The sequence below is a fragment of the Lonchura striata genome, chromosome 12 (assembly GCF_050655825.1).
Source record: "Lonchura striata isolate lonStrDom1 chromosome 12, ASM5065582v1, whole genome shotgun sequence".
Taxonomy (NCBI): Eukaryota; Metazoa; Chordata; class Aves; order Passeriformes; family Estrildidae; genus Lonchura; species Lonchura striata.
Window position 1 is genome coordinate 18,201,023 of NC_140714.1, and position 24,032 is coordinate 18,225,054.

Sequence of the window (24,032 nt, forward strand, 5' to 3'; positions counted from 1 at the left end):
AGGAATTAAGATGTGAGGTCTAAGGGAACAATGAGCAGGTGAGTTCTGAGGTGCTGGGAGCACAGGATGTGATTTGTATTTGGCACAGCCTGTACAGAGTGTGAAGATTGAGAATGGAGATTGGTTTTGTGTCAGGTCAGAGACTGCAGCTGCTGTGAAGTGAGGACTGGGAGGTGGGGAAAGGTTCAGGAGGTGCAGGTCTGGTGGCTTCTGCTTCACTCCACAGAAGAGGAGAAAAAATCAAGGGAGACAAGGGGAAAATTAATGTGACAAAGGTGATTGTCCAGGAAAGTGATATTTTTGATGACTTTCTGCAGGGATAGAGAAACAGCTGAATTATATTTGTTAAAGCCACAGGACAAAATCTCAGAGTGGCTGGGTTGCAAGACTGGCAGTCCAGGCAGAGTGGTAGGAAAGGCTCTGCCTCTGTATAGGGAAATATGTGGCAAGATTTGTGCTCGTGGTCAGAATGTGGTGGCCCACGGGGAATTCACAGCTGGAGGGTTTGGCATGAACCACAGGATCATGAATTTACCCACACATGTTCAAGAAAAAAAAGAGAAAAGACTCCTTCCCTGTATTCTCCTCCATGGAAAGTAGAGCAAAGGAGTGGATTTCTGTCCCTGTTACGGCTTTTTTGCTGTTGGTTGAGTGACAGGTATTTATCTGTAAGGACATATCTAGGAACAGTCTGAGATTTGGTGAATGGGAGGTGAAGCAGCAGAGAAATTGAGGAAGTTTTCAGGAAACAAATGTGTTTGTGGACAAGATATTTCAGAAATAAGGTGCAGATAAAAATGACACTGCTTTAAAATATTCAGAGTGAATGAGGTGAATTTTAAAAGCACAACCTGAGGAGGAATCAGAAGAGTTCCATCAGAATATGTGGATCACAGGTTTTCAGAGACAGTCTTGTAGCTGTCATCAACTAAGGAACCTTGTGCTGAGGCTCTTTGGGTTTGATGATTTGCACATAAAATTTGTGATGTATCCTTGGATCCTGTTTTTCAGTGTCCACTGTCTGCCTGTACAACTTCCCTAATACAGGGAATTAGGAATTCCTTAAGAACATTGAGATCTCCCCTAGTTGGTTCTGCTTTGTGCTTTTTACCTGCAAATTCAGGTGCTCTAATAGGAGAAGTTGTGACCAGTTTGCAGAAAGTGGTGGGAGTTCGTCAGTGAGGAACTTTTTAGTAAGTACAGAGGAAAAACTGCTGTGTTTGTAATGAACTTTCAGCCCTGTAGGCTTGAGGTGTCAGACACCTGAGTAAATAGTCAGATATTTGTGTTTAGGGGTTTTCTTAAGAAAGTTAAAAATCAAGACAGATTTTGAATGCAAATGTTTGTGTGTAGGTGGAGTAATATTGGTTAAAATTCATTAAATTAAACTGCAGTTTAATAAAGAGAATTTGCATACTGCAGTGTGAGTTGAGGTGATTTTGAGAGTTAGGGGCCTGTCTGAGATAAGCGTGAGAGTTGTCATGGAAGTCACTTAATAAATGCACACAGCTACCTCTGCAGAGGATCCTCAGGTGTCAGAATAATGCTTTTTCAATTATAGGCTGCCTTTTGATAAAAACAACTTTGGAACATACAGATGGTTTCTCCCCCCCCACCCCCACCCCCCCATTAAGTGTTTCTCCACTAAATCTTCATGCAAATACATAGTTCTGAGACATAACCTCCTGTGCCTTATTATAGCTTTTCTATAATCACCTTCTCTTTGAAGGTTGCTAAGCAGTTGTCAGTGTGATGCCTGTTTTGAACCAGGAAAGCTGTGGCCCACCCTCCAGTTACTTTCTTAAAAGTAATTACCAACAGTGCAGTTCCAGCAGCTCACACAGCCCTCCTTTGGTGAAGGCTCTGGCTCCTGAGTGTGAAATTATCACATCATCCTGTACTTCCACTTAAATTTCCCAGATATAATCATATATCAGCCTGTGAGCAATAGGTGCCTGTGCTTGCTCCAGCACTGATTTCCAGAGTGTCCAAGTTTATAGAGTGATTGTAAACACAGCAAATAGAGTGGGCAGGAACCATTGCTGCCCTTTGTTGTGAGAACATTCTCTTACTTCCTAGTTATGGCTGATTAAAGCAGGCAACCACAACCTCCTTCCAGTCAAACCTTTGGCAGGATTGGAAAGAGGCTTGTCCCATTTTTGGTAACTTTTATACTTTTATACTATGTTCCATTGTCTGTCAGGCTGAAGAACACACAGCAAACACACACAAGTATGCTGGTCCTGAGTGCTCTGTTTGGTCCTGACTGATCTTGTGCTCACAGGTTTGCAATGAGCAAACAGGAAACTTGTTCAGGGGCAGAATTCAATTTTTTCTACTAAAGAGGGAAAATGCTGCAGTTATCTTCCTCATGATCTTCCTAATGCTTCCTATTAGAATTTTTCTGCCCTCCTGGACTAGTAGATCCCAGCTGAGCAAATAGCATGATATGCTTCAAATAGGAAGATCTACTTTCCATAAGCTCCTCTTCTGACTCTGCCACATAAATGTTTCCCAGACTTAAAATTTATTTTTGCTGGAGGAAAGCAACATAATGCAACATTTATTTGGTAATGGAAGACATGCAGGCTTTAGCTTGGTGTATTTGTAAAGTCAAATTTGTGTTGTCTCTTGTTTCAGGTTCTACACTTTGCTGGTGTTGTCCACTGCTCTTTTTGGGAAGCCTCCTTTCAAGAATGTCATTGTGAATGGCCTTGTCCTTGCCAGGTTGGTGTCAATCAGCTCCTTCCTGAGTAGGCTTTTTGTCAAATAATGTTTCAGATAAGACCTGCAAATTGTAAATGGAATGTGAAATGGACTTTGGAGCTGTTAAGACTTGCCAGGCTGATATCTGTGCTGCAGGAGATAAGAGCATCTGAGAGTGAGAGGCTCACACATCCCAGCATCTGCTGCACTGGGTTCTTTCCAGCAGGGTTAGTCCTGCTTGGAGAGAGAAAATGAATAACAAGAATAGGAAAGAAATTACACCTGTTATGCAGGGTAAAGGGGATGATAAATATAGTTTTAGATGTAATTTAAAATTAATTATATTTGTTTGCCTTTATTTTTCAATGAAGCTTTGTCAGTGGGCTGGAGGAATCGATTCAAAACAAGTGCATCCTTCCTCAGCTTGGGTAGGAAGGACATATTTCCTGCTTAGATTTATAACTTGGAAGCCTCTTGGGTTGAATTTTGGTTTTCTCAGTTGTTTTTGTAGGTTCAACAGTCCTACCGAAACGATGTGCTAATATATAGATATAAAGAATTATGTCTGTGCCACCAGGAGCATACTAGGACAGAAAAATTGAGCTGGATTTGAAGGGCCTTTTTTCTTTATCCATTAAAATAAGTGTTAAGAGTTCTGGGAATTGATGCCTGCATTCTGATATTTTCTAGTGATGGCCAAAAAATGAGCAAAAGGAAGAAGAATTACCCCGATCCGATGCACATTGTGAACAGTTACGGAGCTGATGCACTCAGGTAGGGTTTCTCTGGTGGATGTTCTGTGGGATGTGTTGGCTCTCTGCTCATGGCAGATCCATACCAAGAGGTTGCTTGGGGGAGTTTGATAATTAGCAGCAGGAAGAAAGTTAATTTTAGAAGCTTCTAGACCACTGTGACAGAAGTAGCTGCAAGAGTGGATGACTCTAAAAAGTGGCAATAGATGCAGTGCATGTGTCCCTTCCTAAAGCCCAAGGGATTTGCTTCTTCCAGCACTGATAGTCTGAGCTGAGCCAGTGAAAATGGGAATAAAATATTTGCTAACAACACTACAAGGTCACTGTTAAATCATTGGCTTAGGGAAGGGTCTGTGCATAATGCACAAAACATTTATTTCCTGTTTGCACTATACATTTTCCAGAGAGAAAGTGCTTTGTTTTTGTAGATGGAAGTTCATCGTTTGCACCTGATAGTAGTGGCACCAGAAGAGCAGAAGTAGAGCAGCCTAATGTGTGTAGATAAATTGTCCTGGTCAAACAGATTAAACACAGTTCAAGTGGTTCATTAAAATTACAGGAACACATGGAGTAATTACACAGTCACTTGGTACTCTGGCTTGATGCACTGACTGCATGCATCAGGTGGTACTTGAGGTAAAGGTACAGAAAAGACATTTTAAAACTGCAGGAATGCACTACTTGGGCATTTCCCCAGAGCCCTGTAATTCTTGTGTATATAAGAAACCCTTCAACTCTCACACATTGTGTGTTACAGATGGGCTAAATGGAAGCTGAATGTTTATTTGGGGAAGATGGTTGTTGTTTCTAGATAATTTAACAGAATTGATGTGAAGTTCTAATTGTTACAAGCTTCAGCATTTGAAAGTCCCAGTACATGGTTAAGATGGAGAGTTGGGTGGAGTTCTTACATTTAATCAAGGTTGCTCTTTATAAATAAACAGGGTAGCACTGAGTTGGTAGCTGCAATAATAAGAGTGAAAAGGATTGGAGTTACTCATACTGGAGATTTTTTAAATCACAGGTGATGTTTCTGTTGGAAAAAAAAACAAAACCTGCCTTTTTAATAAACAAACAAAAAAAATCAAGCACCAGAAGTTACACTTCCATTTTTCATGCCTTTTTTTTTTTTTTTTAATTTCTAAGAAGCTAATTCATTTTTCTGCCAGTGTACTCATTTTTTAATGTCACATTTATTTATACCTACACCCACACAGAGAGTAAAAAAGCATTGCAACCTGGGCTCATTTCTGGAAGGAGCTCTGCAATTCAGTTCTCTGCCTTTTCTGAGGTGCTTGATGTTCTCTGTTTATAGCAAAAGCTACAACTGAGGTTTTTTCCTTGGCACCGTTTCCCTGCAGAGTTACTTTAGCTTTTGCAGTACACAAATATATATGTATATTCTAACTCCAGCTTTGAAGTATTCTCAGCAGTAGCTTGATAAATAGATCAGTGGAAAATATAGATATAAGTTGGTGAAATGAATATGGAATTGAGTAGAAAGGGCAAACAGCAGAAATAACAGCACAATAAATTTAACAGCCCAACTTGAGGCTTTGTGAAATTTGAATCCTGAGTGAAATCTGTTAGAAGGGCCAAACCAGCTACATTTCAATATTGCTGAGACCTGGGCTGGCAACCTGTCCAAGTTGAGCTGTGTCAGAAAGAATTTGCTGGTCCTAGTATTGCTTTTCTCTGTCCTGGGGTGAGGATTGCTGTTAGAAGGGAGGAGTTGCATCCTCCTCTCAACCTGGTCTTCAAATGCAGAAGAAATAATGCAACAAGCTGCTAGTTCGGAGGGGTGAAGAGGTGATAATTCACTTTTTTCTCATGCACTGCCAGCAAACTCAGTAACATTGGCTTGATCTGAGGAAGGTTTTATATTCTGCCCAGTGTCTAACTGAATGGCTGTAACTAAACTGATGGAACTCTGGCTTTCTTGCGGGCCTTATTTCTCTGACCATACAATAAATGTGTCTTTGAATTGGAGTAATTGAGGAAATTGCTCTTCTTGTAACATTTACATATTGTAAGGCAGGGTAGGGCTGCCTTATTAAAACAAACAAACCCTTCCCAAAAAAAACAATACCAAACCACCACCAAACTGTGGCATATAATATTTGTGATAGCAGGAAGGTGTGGTTTAAGGATAGACCTAAATTCTAGTGTAATTTAGGACTTACTAGTTCATTGCCATTAATTGTTCTGTACTTCTGTAAGTTTATAATTCAAATTCAAGTATGAATTCACTTGGGTGATCTTTGGGGTCCATTCCCACCCAAGCCATTCTATGAATCTGCATTTAAAATTTTGTTTTGTTTAAATCCAGTACTGAAAAAGCCCATTTCTGTGCTGCACTACTGTCTGTTTATTCTGGGAGCACGATTTTTATCTATTAGTTTTAATGCAAGAAGCTCTCTCTCCTGAAGAATTTATGGTCTGATATTCTTGAATGTGCTGTGTCAAACCCCATTAAGATTTTAAAGCCTTCTAAAGGAAGTGCCTGTAAAGTTATATTACTTTAAAATCATGATTTTAAAAGGTTAAAAATGTGAGAAAATGTGTTAGTAAATTTGGATTGAAAGATGCCACAATCTTTAAAACGAAAAAATGTTTAGTTTGGTTTTCATATTTGGAAAATTAAATGAAGTGTATCTTAATCAGGTTTGTATTCAATATTTTTTGACACCTGAATAAAGCCTGGTTTCCTCTTGAGCTAACTTGATAGATTCCAGTTTATTTCTGAAGACAGATGTTTATTTGAGGGAGAAGGTGGGATAAAGCATAAAGGTTTTTTTTTTAACTCGGAGACAGCAAAGAAGCTGAGGGACATTGCTGTCCCTTGTATAAGTAGTTGCTGTCACCTGGAGCCTCTGCTCTGGTCCCTCAGAGCTGCCTCTGGATATAATACAATTTGTATTGCAGGGGGTACATCCTTTGCTACCTCTTGGGGCTGTCTTTCAGAAAGTGTTAATATCTGCTCTTTCCCTTGGATTTGCCTGGTTTGTTTTGCTCCTTAGTTCTGCCAAAGCTTTTCATAATTAAGGAGGTGAACAAGATTGAGTAGAAGGATACTGGCTAGTGGTTAAGGAATTCAAAATATTACCAAAACAACAGGTACCATCCTAAACATGAACCGTGCACTCTCTGCTTGTTTTATACTGTAATGGCATCTGACCATGTGTTAGCACAGAGAGCAAAAAAGAAAATTTAAATTCAAATTCCATATGCAGCATCTCATGAAAACTCCTGGAGGAGTTACTGGTAAATGGTTTTATGTTCAGTTTGTTACATGTCTACAATACAGCCATCTTTGGAGTTTTTCCTGTGAAACCCTATCAGTATGTGCAGTTTTAAGCTTTGAAGTATTGTGCTCTTGTTTTGCAGGTTGTACCTGATCAATTCTCCCGTGGTAAGGGCAGAAAACCTGAGGTTTAAGGAGGAGGGGGTGAGGGATATCCTGAAGGATGTGTTCCTGCCCTGGTACAACGCCTATCGCTTCCTGGTGCAGAACGTTCAGATCCTGCAGCACAAGGTACAGCCCTGGGGACTGAGGGCAAGGACTTGCTGCTTCTTCAGGGTCCAAGGGAATCAGCATTGTAGGGAAATTCAGACTGAAGGGAGGTCTAGGCTCTGGAGGTTGTCTGATCTTTACCTCCTTGGTCTAAGTTCAATCAGGTTGTATATTATACTTGCTCTTAATTTGTTATTTGCTGTTTGTACCATGCTTTATAAATCTGTAATCCCCTGCATCTTTCTCTTCTTGACCAAACTTATTAAACACAAAGGAGAAGAGGAAGGTAAGGGACTACCAAGACATGACAGCTCTCATTTCTCAGATTAGAATGCTATTGAGTCCCTTTTACTTCACATCTGTGGGATGCTGCTGCTGCATTCAGACTTGCAAAATTGGAGTTCCAGACCTGGTGTCTGAGGGGTCAGGACACACTGAGCAATTACCTGCTGCTCCTCACCCCCTGGGAGCACCAGTTAAAGCCATGTGTGCTAGAGGGGATCCTTCTGAGATGTCCCTGCTGAACCTGGGTGGGTTTTCCAGAGCAGCTGGAGGCAGCAGTTCCCACTGATCCTGCCTTAGTGCTGCTGCTTTTTCTTTGCTGTTCCTCTGTGTGGTGAGGCCAGCACAGCCCCTGTCCAGCAGGATCTGTCACTTGGGCTGCAGGTTCCTCTGCACTGAGATCAGTGCTCAGCACCACACAACTGAGCAGAACTGCAAATCAGTCAGCAAAGTTATTTGCAGTAGTGGCTGCTGTGACAGTTTCTTGAGCTAACTCATTTACAGGAACTTTAATTATGAATCTGCATTAAAATGCTTAACTTGGGAATACTCAGTCCTGAATACATTAGCTAGAGCAAGAAGATTGTCTTCTGTAACATGACAGTAATTTTTAAAAAAAGTTATATTTAAATGCAACTTAGAAAAAAGATTCTGAAATGGAATGGAAAGAAAGGCAAATCACAAAAGCAATAATGCTTTAGACTTGTAGATTACGTTTGAAGTCTGCTAAAAATGCTGAATGAGTGACAGGAGTTTCTACACTTTCAGTGTGAAAGCAAGATTGAAATTTCTTTCTTATAGTAATTTTTCATTAAAATTGAAGATTTGATGTGTATTTTGTATAGTTTCTATTGAAACCAATTTTAATCTTTCAGCTGAAATTAATGACAGCAGGTTTAGTGCAGACTTTCATGGGAGAGTGGGACCTAAATGAGAAGTCCAAAACTTGTAGTACAAATTCAGTTGCAGCCTGGCCACTGTGGAGAGCTGCTATTTGAATCAATAAAGGCAGCTGAATTCAGAAATCAGTACAGTAAACAGCTGACTTAAGCAATTGTGTTTATCTGTTTTAGCAACCTCTTTGGGGAAGAAAGTTTGCTAACTCCAGATACTAATATTCAACAAGTCTTTTTTTTAGGATCCCTAGACAGTATTCATTAGACAAACTTAGATGTTACCCCCAAAATACACTTGTGTATCCTTGTGACCTTTTAATTGCCTAAACTGAACTTTATAGCTTTTTGCTGTGATCCCATTAAATCTTGCAATGTCAGCTTAATTGGGGATGGAAAATCCAAGTGCTTAAGGAGATGGGTTTGGTAATTCAGCAGATGGATTTCTTCTTTCTAAATAGTGAAATCCTTCCTATGCACCATATTAGGCAAAAGAATGTGCTATTGGATGTGATAATGCTTAAATTAGATTTCATGTTCAGGTTTAAGCAACTTCTTCATTGTGTTCTGCTTCCTGAAAGGGAGAAAGTAAAATCCCAGTGTCCTGGGTCAGGTATAATAATTTAATGCTTACTGTAATTCCCCCTTTAATTGTAGTTGGTTAATGACTGCTGACCTCACACTGGGATTGTTCCTCTTCTACATTTCTTTCCTATGAATCTTCTTTGTGAAAGTGGATCTGTAGTGTCTGGGTTTAATAACTCAAACTGATTTTTTCATCTGGACTCTGAGGGAAGGGAACGTTTAAAGGCTTTTAAAACCAGCTGTAAAATACTTTTTGTAAATTAAAAAAAAAAACAATGTAAATTAAAGAAAAAAACCAAAAAACCTCTTTTCCAGCCTGTTGTAAGAATGTAGGAAAGAGTCAGACATGGTATTGCTTGCAAGGTCATGCAAAGCAGCAAAGTGATGCCATTTTTCAGATGACTGCAAACATCAGTGCTCTGGAAAGCAGCAAAAATGCATTGTGTGCATGTTGGATGCTAAAAATTCCACCTATTTTTCAGGTTGCTACATTCATCTGTGTTTCAATGTGTTGAGATTGTCCCATGTTATTAAAAAAGTAGGCCCACTCTCCAAATAGAATCCATCTGCATAGTGAATTCCTTAGAAATGCCACAGACCCTCCTGGATGAAGGAGCTGTGTAAATTCAGGGATCCTACTCTGTGTCTAGGGGCTGGGAAAAGGATTGGTACTACTTTTTATCTGCTTTAAGAGGCCCAAATCACCAGCCTCCTTTGCAGTTAAAGGTGGTGGTGAGGCAGGAGTGAGACAGGTTTTCCACAACTCCTTCTCTTACATACCTGTGGCTGGAATTTAATGTTTGCTGGTAGGAGATCAGTATAACTCAGGGAAGATGCCAAAATAGTGGTAGCTGACAGGTAATTGGATATAGAGTTTGATTATGTACCCTGATGCCTTGGAAATGTGCTTTGTGTTTTGATGATAGGATGAGGGAAGAGAATTCCTTTACAATGAGAACACAGTTAAGGAAAGCAATAACATCATGGATAAATGGATTCTTTCTTTCACCCAGTCTCTCATCCAGTTCTTCAAAGCTGAAATGGCAGGTATGCATTTTTGCTCAGGGGGTCTGGGGGTGTTTCATGTTTGATTGCAGAACTTGCCTTTCCACACAGAGATTCCCAAATTCTGTTAGAGACTCTGATAAAAGGAAGGAAATATTTAACCAGCTGCCATAATCCATGGAACGCTTCTTTTCATGGGTGTTAAGTCAGATTTTGCTATGCTTGTTCATGAGATTTCAAAAAGTGATGAGGCTTTTTTTGTCACAGCTAATCCTGTGCGCTCGGTGATGGAGCTTGTTGCTGTAACAACGTCTGCTGTGCTTGGAGCAATTAATAATATTATAATAGTCACTGAAAGACAGCAGTGAAAAGGAAGCCAAATAGAATTTGAAGAAGCTGTAAAAAAAGGGATAAAATGGGCAGTGCTCAAGTCAGCTGAATAAAATAATTTTGATGGGTATATGAGCACTGGCAATAAATTTTTCCCTGGTATAGTTCCTTGGAGAGGGTTTCTTTGGAACCATGCTTTGGGAGTGTGTGCAGCAGAATTAGGGTAAGTGTATTAGGATAGCTGTAAGAAGATACTGTCCAGGTTTTTTTTCCTGCATGTTGTCTTTTTCATCATCCCATACCTCTTGATGCTCACATTACATTGGGACACTTAATTGCAAAGAGAAGATGCTGTAAGAACCCCCTGAAGTAGTTGATAAACTTGCAGATGGGATTTGGAGAGGTTTTGGTGCATTTGAGGTCGCTGGAAACCCAGATCCTGGAAAGAAGATGGATTTGGCCATTGTCACTCCCGGTCATGAATAAACAAATAACTCCCCTCAATGCCTGTGATCTTAAGTTGCCCTCAGAAGAATGTTAGAAGCCTTGGGCTTGGGAAGGAAGGTGTTAAGTGGGATAACAGGTAATAAGGAAATAGCTGAATGCCGGATGTGAGTTCAGCAGGACACAGGAGAACCCTGCACTGCACTCATCCCTTGCTTTCCCCTCTGACTGATGGGATGGTCACTGTCACCACGAGCAGTACAGTTTTATCTGGCTGTGACAGCTGAACCAGGTCATTGGTACAAGCAGAGTTCATGTGAGCTCATCTAAGAACATTTCATTAAAGGAAGAAAGAATCCTCAAGCTACCCAACCTAGCAATATGATAAAAGCTGGCTCTCATTGATGAAAATATGGCTTGCAAGTTGTTGTCCTTGGAATTTGATGATGGTTTGTGTTGAGTTTTATGTGTTGCCAAGCAGAAATAAGCAGAGCCTGTGCAAGTTTATGTGCTGCTTGTGAAGAGGAAAATACTCTGAGGGACAGCAGAAAATTCCTTTGTGAGTTTGTGAACCTGGGATCATGGATCAGTACGTGGTTTAAATAGAAATATTTGTAGGAAGGTGAATATGGGGATAGAAACTTGAATTATCTGTTCTGGACTTCTGAGAGGAAGATGAAGCTGACAAAAAGGGATGTGTCAGTGACCATCTTTATTAAGAAGATACTTCCAAGCAGGAGAAGAGAGTTCCTGTTGGAAAATGACAATGCAGACTTCCAAGGCAGTGTTGTTAGGAAATACTGTTGTCTTGTGTTAGATGAAGATAACATCATGTGCTCATCAAATGAGTGGCAGTCTCATGTGGAAGGGATTAATAAACAGAATTTTTCAATTTATTTTTCTGCATAAACTCTGGATTCAGTCAGGCAGATCTTAATGAGATGAAGTGAATTTGTGTACTGTGTATGATACTCTAATCTCTTTTACAAGCCTCTTTTTTTTTTTTTAAATATTTTCTACTTTGTATCACTTCAAGTAGGAAAAATGTTAGGAAGAGACAAGGGAAGATTATAATGGTGACTGATAATGTCAAGTGCTTGATAAATGAGATTAATAAAAATAGAAATTCCTGCAGCTGGAGGTCATGGGGTGTAAGAAGACACAGGTTTGAAACTGGCACTGCTGAGGAGACCCCAGTGACCAGGGAAGTGCTACAGCTGGGTTCTGCTTCTTCCATTTCATCCAGCGCCTGTTAGTGGAGCTGAATTTTACACCCAGCTCCTGCCTCTGGAAAAATGTTTCCATTAAGTCCAGCTTATGGTAATTCTGCCCCAGTTTGTCCTGGCACTTGGAGAGGTGGCAGTGTCAGCCCAGGTGGGGTCAGAGTGAGATTGACCTCACCTGGATGGGCTGAGGGGCAGGGAAGGGGCTCAGCCTGTGCCCCCTCCAACTCTGGGTGCTTGAGAGAGCCTGGAAAAACTCCAGAGACAGGGAACAGCTCTCTGCTGGTCCTACATGGGAGAGCTTTGCCTTCCAGGAGTGTGTGCAGCTGGAGAAGAAGAGGCCCAGCCCCATTCCCAATATTCATGGAAAATGGCACAAGCTACATTGTGCTGAAAGCTGGTGTGTTTCAGGGGTGTTAATATTCTGTATTAGAAATCAATAAACCTTATTAGGCATTTATTTTCTACTAAAGTACCCAATACAAGCACTTATTTTAGTAAAACATCTTTTCGCCTGGTGACCAAAATGGAAAGAAGTGTGTAGTGTCTCCATGTACATCCATGGCTTTTTCCTGAGTCACAAAGAGCATATTTCACAATTTGGTCACAGCTATTGAGAAGAGAAATACATTTTTACAGGTTAATACTGTATTTCTTATTAAAGATACACTGTCCCTGAAGGGTGGGATTTTTGATTATTTTAATATTTGTGTATATCAGCTCTCCTAACAAATAATGGAAAGGGTAGGATGTTTTAGAGATACAAATTCCCCCATAAATAATGTCTTCCCCACCATGGTGTGGATCTTCTGGGCATTCCTTTTTAGGTTTAAATCCCAGTTATTTGCCTTTAAAAACACTTCTGTTCTATGAAACACAGTGAAAAGTGTGGTGGAGCTTTTAAAGCCAAGATCCATTTTATTCAATAGCTGCTTGATTAATGAACCTGCTTCAGAATGGAGCTCAAGAAGCTCTTGGCTTTTAGAGAAGTTAAAGTTTTCCTTAGAAAATTTCTTTAGAAAATGGAGTCCTGTGTAAGGTCTGTCCCCCTTATCCCCCAATTTTCTCAGGAACAGCTGAAATTTGTTTCCCTGTTGCATAGTGATGTTGAGGATGACCTTGGTGCTGGCAGCTTTCCATTATTTCAGTTACACAGAACTTGAAAATACAGCTCTGTTTATCTCTTACCTCATCACCCTTGCTGCTGCTTTGCATTTTAGCTTACCCTGTTACCTAGAAAAATAGTGGAAAACTATAATTAATTCAGGGAGACTTGGTTGAATTTTGAATCTGCTGAGCAAAAGGAGGAAGCTTTGGCAGTAATTAAGAAAATTTTATTTTCCGATTCTGCAGTAATTTCTGTTCAACTTAACAGTGCCTCGGCTGTGTTTGCAGCATGTGCAAATGGAGGATTTGCCCAATCCCTTGCCATTAATAGTCTCTTATCCACTATCCTCTTTACCAGTCAGATAAAAGCATAAGGCTCCCATAATGTCTGTTTGTGTGGGATTAGGGAAGAGTTTGGGAGGGGGGAATGTGTTTGTCTTGAGCATGAAAGTGATGCTGTGCATATTCAAAATAAAGCTGTAAAATGATCAATATTTGGTCACTCTTTGGAGCTTTCTGCTGTGTTTAACACCAGGGCTGTAAAGGATGATGTGGTTTCTAAGTGCAGAGGGCAGGTTTGACCTGTAGGAACCATTTTCCTTGCAGCTTACAGGCTGTACACGGTGGTGCCCCGGCTGGTGAAGTTTGTGGATGTTCTGACCAACTGGTACGTCAGAATGAACCGCAGGAGGCTCAAGGTAGGGATCAGCTGCTGCACTCCTGCCCTGGCAACAAGGCCCTGGCAGTCCCTGGGAATGGCATTCATGGCAGCTCTGCACAAGGTCTTGGCTTTAAATGCTGTCATTTTGTGCCTGAGAGTGGCACAAAAATTAACTTTTCTTTCTCCTCTCTGTTTTGTGGGAAAAACCAACCAAAATGCCCAATAATAACTTGCTCAGTGGAATTGACCAGTGTTAATACAGTTTGGAAAACAAGTGTATTGTATTAAGATAGGAAACTTTTGAAGCCTATTGAAGTGCATTTCCTGATCCTAAAATGGCTATTTTTCTTGGTGAATTCTTCATTTAGGGCGAGAATGGGACTGAGGACTGCATTATGGCCTTGGAAACTTTGTTTAGTGTCTTGTTCTCCATGTGCAGACTCATGGTAAGGGAATTACACCCCACTCTCAACAGCACTTTAAAGCAGTTAATACAAAAGCATATTTGTGTAGTACAGTTCATTTTCCATCTTGCCCTCTTCTTTGCTTATGTCTACCCCATGGTAGTAAAAAGAAGGTCTGTATCACCTTATTGACAAAGACACATTATAATTTCTTCCCTGATGCCCAAAAATAACATTTAAATATTAGGCAGGAGGTAAATAAGTAGTCTGAAATCCATTATTTATTTCAGTCTGCATTTTGAATAACATCCCAGTCGCAGACACTGTGTAAGCATTGTTTTTGCTGAACTGCCCTTATGTAATTCATGGTATTACTGATTTATAATGTCCAAGCAATAAAGGAAAGTGGTGATTGAATGCAACATTACAGGCACCATATACTCCATTTATCACTGAGCTGATGTACCAGAATCTGAAAACACTCATTGATCCAGCCTCGGTCCAGGAGAAGAACACTGAGAGCATTCACTACCTCATGCTCCCCCAAGTCAGGTAAGAGGCATCTCTTAGGTGGCAAAGTTGGGGTTTGGTTGTTTGTTGGGGGATTTTTGTTCATTTTTGGGGTTTGTGGGTTTGGTTTATTTTATTTTATTTCTTTTTTTTTTTTATTTCACAGAACAGTGCTCCCTCACTTGTGTTTAAAACTGCATAATAAGAAATAAAACTGCTTTAATAAAATATTCCTTTTCTCTGAAAAAACTTTAGGATGCTAGTGAACATGTTTTTTCTATGAGCACAAGAATGTTTATATTTTGATTAAAATCTAAAGAATTTTACTCTCTTTGCTGTAGGAGAACATTTCCTTTGCAGTACACTTCACACTCCACCCTCAGTTTTAGCTGGGAATTTTCCCTCCATATTTAGGCAGTAGATTTGTGTTAGCTCAAAGGACTGGAGATAGGAAGGAAAGCAATTAGGAGGAATGCATGTTCCAAATTCATAATATTTTCCTTTTGTGGGCAGGAATATCCCTTTTTACTCCTCAAACTGTGTGTTGGCTCAAAGCTGTAGTGCCTACCTGTGAAAGGCCCTAAAGGATCAGAGAGATCACTGGTATTGCAGTGGATTAAGTTCCTGCAGCACTGTCTGCTCTGGGTATCTGAAAATAAGAGAAAAAATGTCCCTTCAGTGTTGCAGCTGAGTGTGAAAACCCTCAAGGACAGGGGACCTGACCTTGATACTTTACAGTTTAAAAATTTAAGCCTTCTCTAATGGTGTATCTTTTTATGGCTGCTGCATGCTTTGAGGAGGGTGTATGGTCTTTGTGAGAGCTTTAATAATGAGAGTTACTGCAACAGGGAGCTGGAGATTGACATAATGATGGTGCTGATTTTCTGTTCCCTGGGCAAGTGCTGTGAAGAATATGTAATCAAGGAATGCCATCCTCATCAGGGAGCTGCCAGGAATAAGATTGGGCTCCTGTAGAATGGAGTCAGGGAAGGATGGAGAGCTGTTTGCAGGGACTCGGTTCAGGCATGGGTGTCGCACAAGCATTTAAAAGTGTCTTAGTCACTCTTCACTGCAGTTCATGCTGCATCCTGCAAATGTGGGATGTATTTGAAGCTTGCACCACTTTTCTCTGTGTTGCATTTTGTTTGGGTTTCTGTCTGTTACTAGTTGTGGAATTTATTGATCCCAGTTGTCCCCTTGTAGAAAAAAGCCTTTTCAAACACAGAGTATTGTTGGAGTTTCACCTGGAGTTGCAAAGCACATCACTGCATTTACTTTGAAAATTTTCTGATACAGCATAAGGACAATACTGTTAGTTAATAGGAAGAGACATTTTATGCAGTTAGAGAAAATACCACTTTACCAGTATGAGGAGTGCAGATAAAGCTGAAGGACCTGGCCACTTTCACAGCTGAGCTTGACTCAGCACGTGTGTTAAAACCCCACCGAGGTCCTGCTTGGTTGCTCAGTGTCTGAACAGATGGGTTGCATTAAATTTTGTGGATTTGCATTCAGCCTTTGAAAAATACTCTTGTGTGTTGTGGCTCTGCAATGTGGTTCAGTGATATTGAAATGTCACATAATCCTGTATGAAGCTTTCTGGGAACAAAATACTCCATCTTGTAATTTCCACATTTCCAAGCTGTTGGGGGAGCATCCTCTGGGACTGGCTTTTGGAAGAACAAAAGCTTCAAAAGAGGTAGAAGCAACTCAGAGCCTTAATGCTGCAATGGGCATATTTCAGTTGTAAGTTTTGCTTCATCAGTTCTGTTTTTCTGGCCAGGCCTTACTGGAGTTGTAGTTTTCATCCCAGTACTTCTGCTCCTTAGATTGCAGCAAGTATTTGTGTTCATTTAATTTTATTAATATCTGTCTTTTTAACCAATACCTCTGCTCTTACTTTGATACCTGAGTGGTTTTAAAGGAGCTGCCCAGTTAGTGCATCTACTCAACAAATCAGGAGAAACACATTTTCATAACATTTCACTACTTGTACATTTGAAACAAGACATAAATGTCATTTGCCTCAAAAAAAAAAAAAGTCACAAATTCAGCCCAAATTCTCTCTCCACTTCACCCCCCAAAAAACCCCAAATGGCAAAAAAAACCCAACCCTGCTTAGCCTCAAAATGGAAGGGTGTTAAAATTATTGAGCCCAAAAAGATGTTAAAGCTCTAAAACATCAAGCTCAAATATCTGCAGTTTCTGGAAAAGATGATAAATTGAGATCCAGTGCATTGTTGTTACAGGGAATTCATTGTTGCTATAAGTACCCTATTTATAATATCTTTCTGCATCTTCTTATGATATTATTAATGTAAATTGTACTTTTTATTGGCTATTACTAGAATAGGTTGCATGACTCAGTCCTCTGCACCTTGTGAGAGGTGCTAACAAAAGATGTAAAAATAGCTCTGCTATTTGTTTTCAGCAATTTATTTCCTCCTCATTTTCTCCACAGAGAGGAAAAACCTGTTTGTTCGTTTTTCAAATTGCCCCAACCAGGGCATAATTGAGTCTTGCAGGAAATGTCAGACAAGGGGGTAAAATGTTTTCCATCTGCTCAAAGAGATGTGATGAAAATGCAGCAATTATAATGTGTCCTTTCTAATCTAGGGAGGATCTCATCGACAAAAAAATTGAAAGTGCCGTTTCTTGTTTGCAGTCTGTGATTGAGCTGGGACGAGTGATCAGAGACAGAAAAACCATCCCAGTCAAGGTTAGAATTCCTCATATCTCCTTGGGAATGTGTGACAGCTTTGTAACTTTGAGTAGTTAAGTTTCTGGTTTGTTTTTTTTTTTCCCCCCAGTATCCTTTGAAAGAAGTAGTAGTTATCCACCAGGATCCAGCGGCTCTGGAAAACATCAGGTCTTTAGAGAAGTATGTACTTGAGGTAAGAACATCATGTTTGAGGGGATTGTGTCTGTTGGTTACCTGAACAACCTCCCCTGTTGACCATATTAACGTTTCACAGGTGAATTGAATTTCCAGGAGAGCTGTAATGAAAAGGATATTAGTGGGTGATGTGCCAAAGTCAGTTTAGTGTTGAGAAATACTTAATCCTACAAACTGACACATTGGACTGAGGCTGTTAGGATCTGGCCTGTTTGCATTCTCTAAAGCCATGAAATCCATCATCAAGGATCAGTGACACAAAATTCTTTTTCTGTTCCCACTGGCATTAAGGATCTGAGGGGGGTTTCCCTTGTGGTTAAATGGTGTGGCCCTTGTCCTGTGCTTGTTCTTTATCCTGTGTCTGTTCTTGGGAGCTTAAGGATCCTTTCTTCCCTTCAGTGAGTCATCTGTAACAGCACATCTGCTTAAAATATGCCATCTTCTTATGGTTAAGTTGCCATTGCCAAGGTCATCTCCTTTACCTTGTCAAAGAAAACAAAAATGTGCATCTTCCTAAAGAGGATCAGCTCACCTCACTTGTCTTGGTGAGGACAGCCATGTCAGTCAGGGAATTCAGGAGGTGAAGCACAGGAGGACCTCTGAAACTTGTGTTACATATAATTCCAGCAACATAAGCTTTCCCCAAGCCTAAATTACATATCTGTGGAAAGTCTAAAAATTCTGCTGGGGGAATGAGCACTGGCTCAGGAAGTCACAGCTCAGTGCACAGGACCTCTTCATCAGTGCTGTTTGCTGCTTGCTTTTAGTTACCATGGGAGTTAAATTCCTAAGAATTATTCACTAGAGGAATTTAATTTAAAAAATAGTGATTGATTTGCAAGTGGGACTGTAAAGCTTTTCTGTCATGTTAACTTATTGATTATTGCTCTTAGACTTGGCAGTTATGATCTCTCTCTTCAGAATTGCTGTTATTATTAATTATAATCATTTCAATATCTGAGTCTCTTCAACAGCGGAATTCTGTGAAATTTAGGCAAATGTTTGTCCCTTTTTTTGGATCTGAGAAATGAATTTTAAATTCTAGAGATAGTTTTGAGGTAGATGAGGTTTGCTTCCTCAAATTACTTCCAAAAGAGTAGTTGCTAGAATTTGTTGTCAGCTTCTACAGCTAATAAAAGGTAACAAAAGAAGCTAACAATTTTTAAATTATTACATAATTGGATTGTACATTAGTATGTTTTGATCTGTATTCCTTTGCTACTGCAGACAAAAGTGTCTCTTCTGGAGAGATGAGTTAAAACAAGCTCAGTGCCTTTGTGGAAGCACAAACACAAAGTGCTGTCTATTGTCCTGGTTTTATTATGTGTCTTAAAATTCAACAAGCTGCTGCTGGAGCTTAGTGTGTGTTTTATTGTACTGCATGGCAGTCAATCCTGTTGTTTACTGGATGGTGCAGAGCTAAAGAGGTCAGTGATTACAGGCAGGCTGGGCAGCATTGCTTGGGCTGCATTTGCAGCTTTGTTCATCAACCTCCTGCCTATTCAGAGCTTTAGAACCTTCAGTGATTGCCAGGAGTAAATTTGCAGATGCCAGAGGTAATGGGTAAGGAGAATTACACCATTTAATTTTGTGTAGTTGCTGACAAAAGAATGGGGAAAGTATACTTGTCAATTCTTCAGAAATTTCATTCATGGCTTTTGCAGAAGGAGCTGTAGTCTTTGATCTGCAGTGCTCCTCTCTCATCTTCAGAACACAGCAAGTAATTTAAATAAATGGATTTTAATATTAGAACTTGCCAGATTATAGAGGTGTCATGCAAAAATAGCCAAGATCATGAAATGAAATAAACCCAGAAGGCTTTTAGCAACTGGACACAGTTGCATTTTGTTCATTTCTCTTTGAGGCCTTTTACAAGCCTAGGTCAGGACTTTTCTTCCCAGCTGCTTCTAGGGAAAGATTTTATCTGTAAATTTGACTCTGTGCACAGTCAGAATCTTGTTTCCATTCAAGCTTTGTATTCCCTCCAATCCCCAGCCCTGTGTAGGTCTGCCGTAAAACAGAAAATTGACTTCTCCATCAAACCCAGGAACCAAGCCTGTGACAGGGCTGAATTATCTGACAGGAGCTGTGGCTGGGGGCCCAGCAGTTTTTCATTTCTTACACTATTACATAATGAGTACTTATTTTCCTTTTTAGGCTGCCTGCTTAGAAAGCCCAGCCTAGCTGAAGCACAGCATTTCTGACATTTCTGTCCTTGTTCTGAGGACCGGGCAAATGGCACCAGCTAAAGGCTCTTGTATGTTCAGGCACTCCATGTGCAGCTCTTCAGCTGTCATGAGAAGGGCTGCTTGCCTCAGTATGTCCCCATGAGACTTGAAAGATGTGTTAAAGAGCTAATTTTGAGTAATTAGGAAGATAAAATTAAGAATTATTTTAAGTCAATGCTCTGAGACTGATGTAAACAGACGTAAGATAGAGACTTGCCTGTTTTTCTAAGACTCATTCTGGGTTTTTAAATGGATAATGTGTACAAAAGAATGATTTCCTAATCTAATTAGTACAGAAAACTTGTCCTGATGGAGTTGGCTTCTCTGATTTATCTAATCAGGCCCGAAGTAATTTTTCAATTTGTGCTATTTTTTGAATTATTATTTCTTTTCCCCCACGAGGTTGTCGTTTACAACTCATGGGCTCATTTCCAGCAGCACCCCATTGAAACTGAATTTCTGAAGTGCATAATTTTCATTAGATTTCCTAAAAGATGTATTAAATAAAATTAGATTCAGTTGTGTTCTTGGCTCCTCATGTCAGTAGGACTTCCTAGGGAATTAGGCTGCAGCTCAGAGGTTGTATTTAAGCATTATTTCTCAATCCAAATGTTTGGCTACTTACTAGTCCTGTCATGCTGATGCTGCCATTTACTTCTGCTTCCTAAATGCCTTGGAGCAGCTTGTTTGCCAAGTGCACCTGGTGATGCTGTAGGATGGTGATGGGAGCTCGCACCACCATCCAGTGGGCATTAAACACCAAATGCTCCAAGTGTTGGGCAGCCTGGCAGACAGAACCTGCTGGATTGCAGTGAAATGTACGTGCAGGTCTGTGCCTCATGTTTTCCAACCCCAGTCATGTCCCCCTTCAGCTGTCTTCTCTCCGAAGAATTCCAGCCTTGGTCTTTCCTGATATGAAAATAATGTTGTCCTCTCAATCAGTTGTGTAAAAATTCCCACAGCACCACTATGTTCCCTTCAGATATGGGAATAAAATCTGCATGTGCAACTCAGAAAAATGGGCACACACCTTCCTGCAGTGTTTTGGGCCCCTCCTAAAGTCCATGCAGGTCTTATAAAGCTGTTTTGGCTGCAGGACACAGCCAGAAGCTTTTCTGCACAGTGAGGAGCTGGAATGAACAGGTAAGGAGGAGACAGAATGGGGCCATTTTGTACAGCCTCAACCGTGAAATGGTTGGTAATGATTTCCTGGCTCTGTGTGTTCTGAAAGGACTGTTCCAGCAGAATTTGCTCTCCTTAGCTCTGCCAGGCCGTTGGCTCCACCGCTGCACACAGAGGGTTTAGCTCTTCGGGCAGCTGTGAGGGGCAGATCCAAAGGGCTGTTGAGTAGGGGCTGCTTTGAGGCGAGAGCTGCCTGTAATAACAAAGAACACCCTGGGGGCTGAGGGTGGGATGGGCTGTGCTGCTGGGTGGGCTCAGCATTGGCTTTGTTTGCTCTCCCAACGACTCGGTGTGTAGAGACGCCCCGTCCAAGCCTTGCACCTCGCCGCTTGGCCGTGCTGAGCTGCTGTGCTGTGTCCCTGCAGGAGCTGAACGTGCGGGCGCTGACGCTGTCTGCGGACAAGGGCCGGTTCGGCGTGCGGCTGCGGGCCGAGCCCGAGCACACCGTGCTGGGCCGCCGCCTCAAGGGCGCCTTCAAGCCCGTCATGGCTGCCATCAAGGAGCTCAGCAGCGAGCAGCTGGAGAGGTTCCAGGAGACAGGTCTGTACTGGGACAGACCCCTCGAGGATGGCAGGGTATCCTTCTGTGGGCTTAGGGCAGCTTAAGGCCTGCTTCTCTCTTATTATCCCTGTTCAGCTGTTAGGAGGAGAAAATTTGCGGTTATTATTTCTGGGTTTTTTTGGCAAGAAAAGTTTAGAAATGTAGACACTGATTTTAAACTGTTCTCCTGTTAAACTGTTCCTTCCTGTCAGAGATTCCTTTGATAACAGGAAAAAGTTCTTCCCCAGGGAGTGTCAACCACTGCCAGGCTCCCCAGGGAATGGGCACAGCCCTGAGGCTGCCAGAGCTGCAGGAGAGTTTGGACAGCGCTGTCAGGGATGCCCGAGCTGGGATTGTTGGGGTGTCTGTGCAGGGCTTGGACCCGGGGATCCCTGTGGGTCCCTTCCAGCTCAGGATGTTCTGATTTTAAGAGCTACTGTAAAGCCAAGATGAAACAGAGAATAAGCTTTCTGTGAGACTGAATCAGATTGGAGCGGAGTATTTGTGCAGTTTTATTCTAAAAGCATTCCTTTGATTCCAGAGTTACAAGTGGGTGTGAATTTTGCAGCTATATCTGTTTAGCAAACTGCTTAAATGGAAATTCGGAGTTGGTGGAGTATAGAGGTTATTTTTAAGTTTTATTCCATTCAGATGGTTCTACACAAACAGTTGCTGAAGTGCCTGTGTTTTAGTGAGCTCTGCTGCCTGGAGAAGTGCTTGTGTGAAAAATGGAAATGTGGGATAATTCACTGCTGCTTACTAGTGCTTAACTGCTGTTTGACTGCATTGCCAATATATACATGGCACATGTTTGAAGTCTGAAACTTGGTTAAAGCTTTCTGAATTTAAAATTGGGGGTTTTACTTGGATGATAAGAGATGCCCTCCATCTGCCAACCCTGCAGGCAGCATTGTTGTGGAAGGACACGAACTCCATGGGGAAGATCTCCGTCTCATGTATCAGATGACAGAGGGGTCTGCCCAGTTCGAGGCACACTCCGATGCTCAGGTATTTTATTGGTTATTTTCTCTCTTTCTTTTTTTCCTCTGGAAACAATAGGAAAATGGTGAGATAAAGCTGGCTTGGGTTTATTAGTTCAGGTAGTTCAGCACGTTCCAGGAATGTGTGAATCCTGGAGCTATTCAACATTCTCTCCACCATCATGTTTTGTACATGAGGAGCTCTCTGAAGGCATCCTGAGCTCCTGAGAGTGTTACTTCCACCTCGTTTCCAGTTTGTCACCTGTTCATCAATGTTTTGTCCATTTGTTCAGGTTTTGGTGTTGCTGGATGTGACACCAGACCAATCCATGGTGGATGAAGGAGTTGCCCGGGAAGTGATCAATCGCATCCAGAAGCTTCGCAAGAAGGTGAGCAATCAGTGGGGTGGGACAAGGCATTTTCATTTCCTTTCCAGCAGTCTGGGCACTATGCAGAGACTGCATTTTTAACTAAACATGAAGCTCTGTATCATTTACTCCTTGTGTATGGCTTTCTGATTGGATTCCCTTGCAAGAGCTCTAAAGGATGTGTAGAGAAAATTTTCATGGGACATTTTATTTTGGAAAAGATCAGTGCAGTTAAGGCTGTGTGAATCATAGACTCATAGAAAAGTCTGGGTTGGAAAGGGTCTTTCTTCAGCATCAGACTGAAAAACTACAAATTTTTACCAAAATAGATATTTTTTACATTATATGTATTTAAGAAATCATCTATGTAGATTGTACATATACACACCTATGTAGACTTATATATTTTAATGGTTTTTACATATATAAAACTTGAGGATTTATTTCTGTATAAAATATAACCAGGAAGGATTGTGGCCATGAAATACCTCGTGTGTGTTACTGGATTTAAATTCAATTCTGTAATGACATAAAACTATAATTTATTTTCACTATAGTGAATGTCAATATACTTAATCTTGCCTAAACTCCTATGTTTTAAGATTCTTGGTGTTTCTGTAGAAGCATTGTTTTCTTCTAAGTCTTTTGTGGAAGTTTTTAACAACTGCTTGATAAATAGCTTTTTTTTTTTTAACTTGACAAGTATTCCTCCCTTGGAGTGTGGTTTTGCTGTCAGTAATGGTGTGTGTATGTGTGTCCTGCAGAGGAACCTGGTCCCCACAGATGAGATCACAGTGTACTACAGGGCCCTGCCAGAGGGGGAATACCTGGACACTGTCATCCAGCAACATGCTGAGTTCATTTTTGCCACAATTAAGGCAGACCTGAAGCCTTACCCGGTGCCTACCTCAAAGGAAGTTCTCATCCAGGAAACAACCCAAGTAAGGAGGAAAAGCATTGCTTGCGCAGTTCATCTTACTTGCTTTTAACCCAACAAGCTGCTCCAATTAAAGAGTAATGGTGTCAATATATATTTGTGGGATAGAGCAGATATTGTTTTCTATTTATAATTTTCTGTATTAGTCTTTCTTGGTTTATAAAAGAAAGGAGTTGAATTCTGTATGTGTGGTGATTTTGAAAATCAAGCTGCTTGGATACCAGAGTAAATAACTGAGGCAATTGTTTGTCTGAAGTTAATATACAGTTATTTGTACTTGGATTAGTGTGTTGTTTGAACAGCCAAAATGTTGCTCTGATTTTCTTAGATTAATAGACTTTTGTATTAGAACTACTCCTTCGAGGCTAAATTTGGCTTAAGACCAACTTGTTTAATATTTAAGGATGTTTGTTCTTCTGCCCTGTTCTGCTGAAGTTGTCTGTTGTAAAAGTATAGTTTCATGTTTCAAATCAGCAGCAATTTCT

At 40.8% G+C, this 24,032-nt stretch overlaps 1 protein-coding gene across 7 annotated transcripts in view; it reads left to right on the forward strand.

Moving 5' to 3' along the window:
- IARS1 (isoleucyl-tRNA synthetase 1) overlaps window positions 1–24,032 on the forward strand; it is a 104,590-nt gene that overhangs the window by 66,395 nt on the left and 14,163 nt on the right. For all 7 annotated transcript variants that reach the window (XM_085590161.1, XM_021530477.4, XM_085590165.1 and 4 more), the window contains 13 exons: window positions 2,641–2,727; window positions 3,397–3,480; window positions 6,846–6,993; window positions 9,659–9,779; window positions 13,448–13,539; window positions 13,871–13,948; window positions 14,337–14,458; window positions 17,033–17,135; window positions 17,227–17,310; window positions 21,088–21,262; window positions 22,167–22,270; window positions 22,536–22,631; window positions 23,375–23,551. In XM_085590161.1, coding sequence (XP_085446287.1) covers window positions 2,641–2,727; window positions 3,397–3,480; window positions 6,846–6,993; window positions 9,659–9,779; window positions 13,448–13,539; window positions 13,871–13,948; window positions 14,337–14,458; window positions 17,033–17,135; window positions 17,227–17,310; window positions 21,088–21,262; window positions 22,167–22,270; window positions 22,536–22,631; window positions 23,375–23,551 — 1,471 coding nt within the window. The remainder of the gene's footprint in view (window positions 1–2,640; window positions 2,728–3,396; window positions 3,481–6,845; window positions 6,994–9,658; window positions 9,780–13,447; window positions 13,540–13,870; window positions 13,949–14,336; window positions 14,459–17,032; window positions 17,136–17,226; window positions 17,311–21,087; window positions 21,263–22,166; window positions 22,271–22,535; window positions 22,632–23,374; window positions 23,552–24,032) is intronic.